The sequence below is a fragment of the Diaphorina citri genome, unplaced genomic scaffold (genome assembly GCF_000475195.1).
Source record: "Diaphorina citri unplaced genomic scaffold, Diaci psyllid genome assembly version 1.1 scaffold5905, whole genome shotgun sequence".
Taxonomy (NCBI): domain Eukaryota; kingdom Metazoa; phylum Arthropoda; class Insecta; order Hemiptera; family Psyllidae; genus Diaphorina; species Diaphorina citri.
The window spans coordinates 7,856-13,265 of record NW_007383281.1 but is presented as its reverse complement, the minus strand read 5'-3'; the positions used below and the strand labels follow the sequence as shown (position 1 = coordinate 13,265).

At 35.3% G+C, this 5,410-nt stretch overlaps 1 protein-coding gene across 1 annotated transcript in view; it reads right to left on the bottom strand.

Moving 5' to 3' along the window:
• Positions 1-3,729, bottom strand: part of LOC103521773 — a 21,125-nt gene extending 17,396 nt beyond the window's left edge. Inside the window, exon 1 of the mRNA XM_026832296.1 lies at positions 2,556-3,729. Coding sequence (XP_026688097.1) covers positions 2,556-3,251 — 696 coding nt within the window. The 5' untranslated portion in view covers positions 3,252-3,729. The remainder of the gene's footprint in view (positions 1-2,555) is intronic.
• Positions 3,730-5,410: the final 1,681 nt, after the last annotated feature.

The window sequence follows — 5,410 nt, the reverse complement described above, 5'->3', positions numbered from 1 at the left end:
CTCCAGAAGTCCAGATCTGAAGTCCACCGCGCAAACCATCACAATCCACTGAAGTTTGGTTGTTTCTGGTAAAAAATGAAAAAGAAAAAATAGGGACCCTTCTCGTAAGGTAGAACATGTTTGGACGGTGCCAACCGCGTCTTCTTTGTTACCTTCCCCCACAATTTCCACACATCCCACCCGCCCCCCACTAGTATCACTCAAGTTCACAACTCCCCCCCTCCATATTCCTCGTGGAAAGTTTCCCCTGAGTTGTTGTAAGGGGTTGAGGAGGGGGGTGTCTGGTGGGTGGGTATGAATATTTATGATTATAGGAATGCCCCTCCCCCTTTTTAGTCCGTCCCTTCTCTATTTAAATTACAATAGTAATATATAAAAAGGTATAAGGGTCGGACTATTGTGATCCGCTTCGATAATCGTGCCGCCGAATACTGGTGCTTCCTGGTCGTTGGCCATCTATAATGTCTTGATCCCAATCGTTTGGATTTATCACATATACTCATAATCTAATAAAGGTCAGGTTTGGTTTAGACCAGATGAACACAAACTCAGCGCCAGTCTGTGTCTCAGGCCGAAGTTATTGCGAGATGTTTACAACAAACTCATTTGAAGCCTACCCCAGTAAACCGTTAGACATTTAAATGTAATAAATTTATTACCTTGATCCTTATTCACATCTAATATCAACACCCGAAACTTACTCTGATCTCAAAAATTTGACACTTACAACGATCTAATGACAAAGAACTGACTTTACTAATGCAGAAAACGTAATTTGATCACTTCTAGCTACGAATACGATTCACAAACCGATTCACTAACGCCATACAACTCCACTTGTGCATCCTGTCAGTTTCCTGTAGTGCTGCTCACGCGCTGTGATAATAATTCGATGCTCAACTTCAACATACATTGGTCATCTATTATTATGGAAAAATAAAGCGTGAACGACCACGCTGATGGCCCACATGGTCGGCTAAGCTGTGATGCAGTGATGGCCGCGTGTTTATATATATCGCAAAATAATATCACCAATATCATCTCCAGTAATAGAAATTTTTACACGATGGATGCTCGCGTCTTAACGTAGCGCGTTTATACGCGACGATTCCCCAGGAACCGAAAACTGACGCTTTTGGTCCGGCGTTCTTCAGCGCAGGCCGTTCCGCCTGCGTTGCAGTGGACTTGGGAGTCACCGCGCTTAGGTCGCTCCGCATTGTGCGAGGGGCAAATATTGCTGGTGCGCTGGTCTAGCTTACACATTTTCTTTTTCATGACTCCCTGTCTACAGGCGTGGAACATCAGGGGATCCATCGGACGTGCATGTAACGTTGTTGTATCCTAGCATTCAGCTGAGCATCCTGCGAACATTCTACGAGGGAGCGAAACCTCACATCAAGGGTGCATTGTATATTGACTATCTAGACTTAGTAACCAGGTTCAGGTATTTGTATATCGGTCCTTATAGTAAGGGTTAGGTATCTTGTATATGAGCAGTGGGGTCCAGGTATTAATTAGTCACATGGGCCTTAGCTAAAATTCGAGCGTATTTGTACTACAGCCGGGCCTTATTCACTGGCTACATGTATTTGTATAGGCCGCGCACTTAGTAACGGGGATCAGCGTATTCTATTATTATTTTTATTTTTATTTATTTATATTATGTATTACAAAGTTTTAACAATGGAGTTAGGCCTCAAAAATTTAGTTACAATAAATATTTCAATGTTCTATTTGCCTGAAAAAAAAAGGGTACATGAAACAGTTCATCTTTTATCTGTATACAATACATGTTGTTTCTATATACTAGATTATGAGACAATATATGAAAAAATATTCTAATATTTAATGACTAATTAACTAATAGATATTAATTACTTGATGCATCTACCTAGGTACTTCTTGTAGTCTTAAGATATTTAGTTTCCTTCTCTTCTTCTAAGGTATGTGCCTATACATGTCTATCAAAAGTTTTACAAGTACCTATATTAGGTTCATCGTTTACTATTTTTTTTTTTTTTTTCTTTTCTTTTTTCTTTTTCCCTTTTTCTTTCCTTTTAGAGTTACCTAACTAGTATAAGAAAAAGTATCAGAAAAATTCATTTAGAATATTTGCCCTGTAATTCAGTGCCAATTCAATGTAATTCTCTAATTCTTCTTGAGTCCTCTCGTCTATTTTGACTTTTGTAACTTTCTAGTATTTTTTCCATTTCCTGTTTTATTTCCTGCTTGTTACTAGAGTCGAATAGGTGATGGCTTTCAAGTTGAATTATTATGTCCCTGAGCTGTGTCATCCAATTGTGTGTATATTCCAGTGGGTTCAATAGACTAAGTTCTTTTAATCTTTCATAGTATCTGTCTTTCAGATGTGCCCAATTTTTTGTGCCTTGACAGTTCCAGTAGAATATTGATTGCTATTGGGATTTCTCGTTATTTTTTGTGCTAGATTGAGGTGTGATTAGATGTGTTAATTTGCTTTGAGTGAGCTGAATGGACAGGGGGGTTTGTTTTTTCTTGTATGGAGTCTCTGTCTTTTTAGTTTTATCTATGATAATCTCTGGTGATTGTGATGCTGGTCTTTTTTTATATTGATTTATTTCATCTGCAGATTCATCATATTCCATCATGTTATCTTCTTGTTTCTCTTCGGCCACTATTGGTTTTCCATCGACATATAATTTGTCATATTTTAATATTGCTTTTCTGTTTTGTTCTCGGTATGTTTTCATTTGAGGATACAGTTTCTTTCTGATCTCTATGACATCTTTTGGGAAATCTTCTTTAATTACAATGTTTGTTCCTTTCAGCTTGGGAGTCTGAGTTAAGATGCTTATTTTTCTTTTCCATGTAGTTAGTCCGACTACTATGGGTTTCTTATCTTTGGCTTTACCAAATCTCTTTATAAAGTCAATTTCAAATGTTTCTACTTTGATGTTTAGTTTCTCCTTGAATAATTGAAGAAGTTTTTCTTCTAGCATGGTGGGATCTTCCTCCTCTTCTTGTTCTAGTCCAAAAATTATAAGATTTCTTTTCTTTTCTATTTTATTAATTCTTGACATATTAATTTCTATGTTTTTCTCAAGATTCTGCACCTTCTGTTTCATTTCTGTCACCTCTTTCACTAATGGTTGTAATTTTTTATTCATATTTGTATTAATTTTTTCTGCTTCAGATTTTATAAGCTGGTTGTTTGTATCCAATTTTGAGGTGATTTGGGCCATGAAGTTCTTCATAGTTTCTTCCATTGACATTGTGATGCTTTTATTTCAGGGATCAATTCTAGGATCAAACAAGTATCAATAATATACTATGCACGACAAATATTCAAAATCAAATCTACCTCTTACCTTGAGTGACTCATCCGTAATACTGTGGTTTCCTAAAGATAGTGGATGTTCCTCATATTCGATATTAGATAGGTATTACTGATTGGTAGTAGATATAAAAACTTGGATAGTTGTTGAGGTCCGTAACAATGTCTTGCTGAAATGGTATATATCTGATATCTGTTCAGATGTAGGTTTTAATGTATATGTTTCCTTTCTTCTATGTAGAGTCTTCGATGGTGTTTACTTGGTACACTCTGTCTTAGAGAAAATTAGAGTTCTTCATTCTTCAAATTCTTCACAAATTATTCGCAAATCAAAGAAGGAAAATAAATAAAAAATAATGATATATGATAAGATTGATAAGAAAAAAGGTAAACAAAGCTGGATAATCGATATTTGACTTTATAATCGATTTTTTTGACTTTCGGTCAATAGTCTAGCTGAAGCTGAGGCTTGTCGTATACTTTTCGTCTGTAGACTCACGTTCCGAACTTTTCATTGACAAAGTCTAAAATGCTATCGTTTTTTTTTTTTTTTTTTTTTTTTTTTTCACGGTTCTTATACTGTTGGGTTAATTTTGTTATGACACAGTACAAAACTTGAATGAAAAAACATTATAGAAGCTGTGATAACTGCCAGAAACTTTTGACAAGGTGGAACCTAAAAAGGCTCCTGTTTTGGCCCCTACTCAAACCTTTCACGTTGTTGGGACCTTAAAACCGTGTTTCACTATTAGAAACTAACAACCTTGAAAAAAGCCAAAACTTAGACTCCTTCCGAGGATGTCTTATACGGAGACTAAATAGTCATTAACACACATTAACCCATAATACCCTTTGACTATTGGATAAAATCCAAGGCGTCACTTGAAAGCCTTGGATCCATTGAGGTACTAAAAAAAACTAAAAAAGTCTACAAGAAGAAGAAGTAGAAGAGAAGAAGAAGAAGAATTGAATCTCGGTAGTTGCTATAAAAACTTGGTTATCATAAAGAACTGACTTTCCTGCCCACTTATCTTTCCCGCTTCTTTATTCCTGGTGCTTTTGGCCTCGGATTATAAAACTGGTCTGTAACTTCCTAAGTTAGTAAGATGTCAGGTCTTAAAGTAACTTATAACGAAGCTATAAGTGTCCCATGTCTCAAAGTAACTATTTAACGATATAAGTGTTCATGAATCACTGGTAAACTAAATAACCTCTATAAGACGTCCATGTCTACGTAACTTATACTAACTTTACAAGTGTACATGTCTGAAAGGTAACTTTATTAACATTATAAGTATGCATTGTCATCAAAGTAACTTTACTAACATAATAAAGTGTCTATGTATATCCAATTAACTTTATTAACGATATAATTGTTCATGTCTCAAAGTTACTTTACTAACGATATAATCGTCCATTCTCAAAGTAAAACTTACTAACGATATCAAAGTGACCATGTACTCAAAGTAACTTTACTAACGATATTAGTGTCCATGTCTAAACTGTAACTTAATAACTGATTTAAGTAGTCCATGTTCAATTTGTAACTTAATAACGAAATAAGTGTCCATACTCTCACAAGTAACTTACTAACGAATATGCGTCCATGTCTAACAGTAACTTACTAACCGTATATAAGTTCATGTACTCAAAGTAACTTATAACGATATAATCTACATTACTCAAAGTAACTTAACTAACGATATAAGCTCAAGCCAGTTTTTGTCATTTTGTTATTTGTTTATCACTTAAACGTAAAGATTATAATTTTAACTTTAAAAAGGTATCAATCATTAATAAAAAAAGCACCTTTGTTGATATCTATTCTAAGTTGCCTTGGGTCTGAACGTTCCTTTTCTGTCGGATGTCCCTTTTGGTCTCTAAACTTTCTATTTTCTCCTATTTTTTCAGTTTAGTGGATTGAGAGGTTCACTCCAGTTCGTCGACACCTGACGTTTTTAGACTGGTTGCTTTTATCACTTCGATTTAAAACTTATTAGCTGGTTGTATCGTGTTGTAATCACACTTTGCCTGGATTGATGGTTATAGTCTCCCTTAAAAAAAGTTTATTTTTAGGGTTGCCTAGACTTCCTCTTT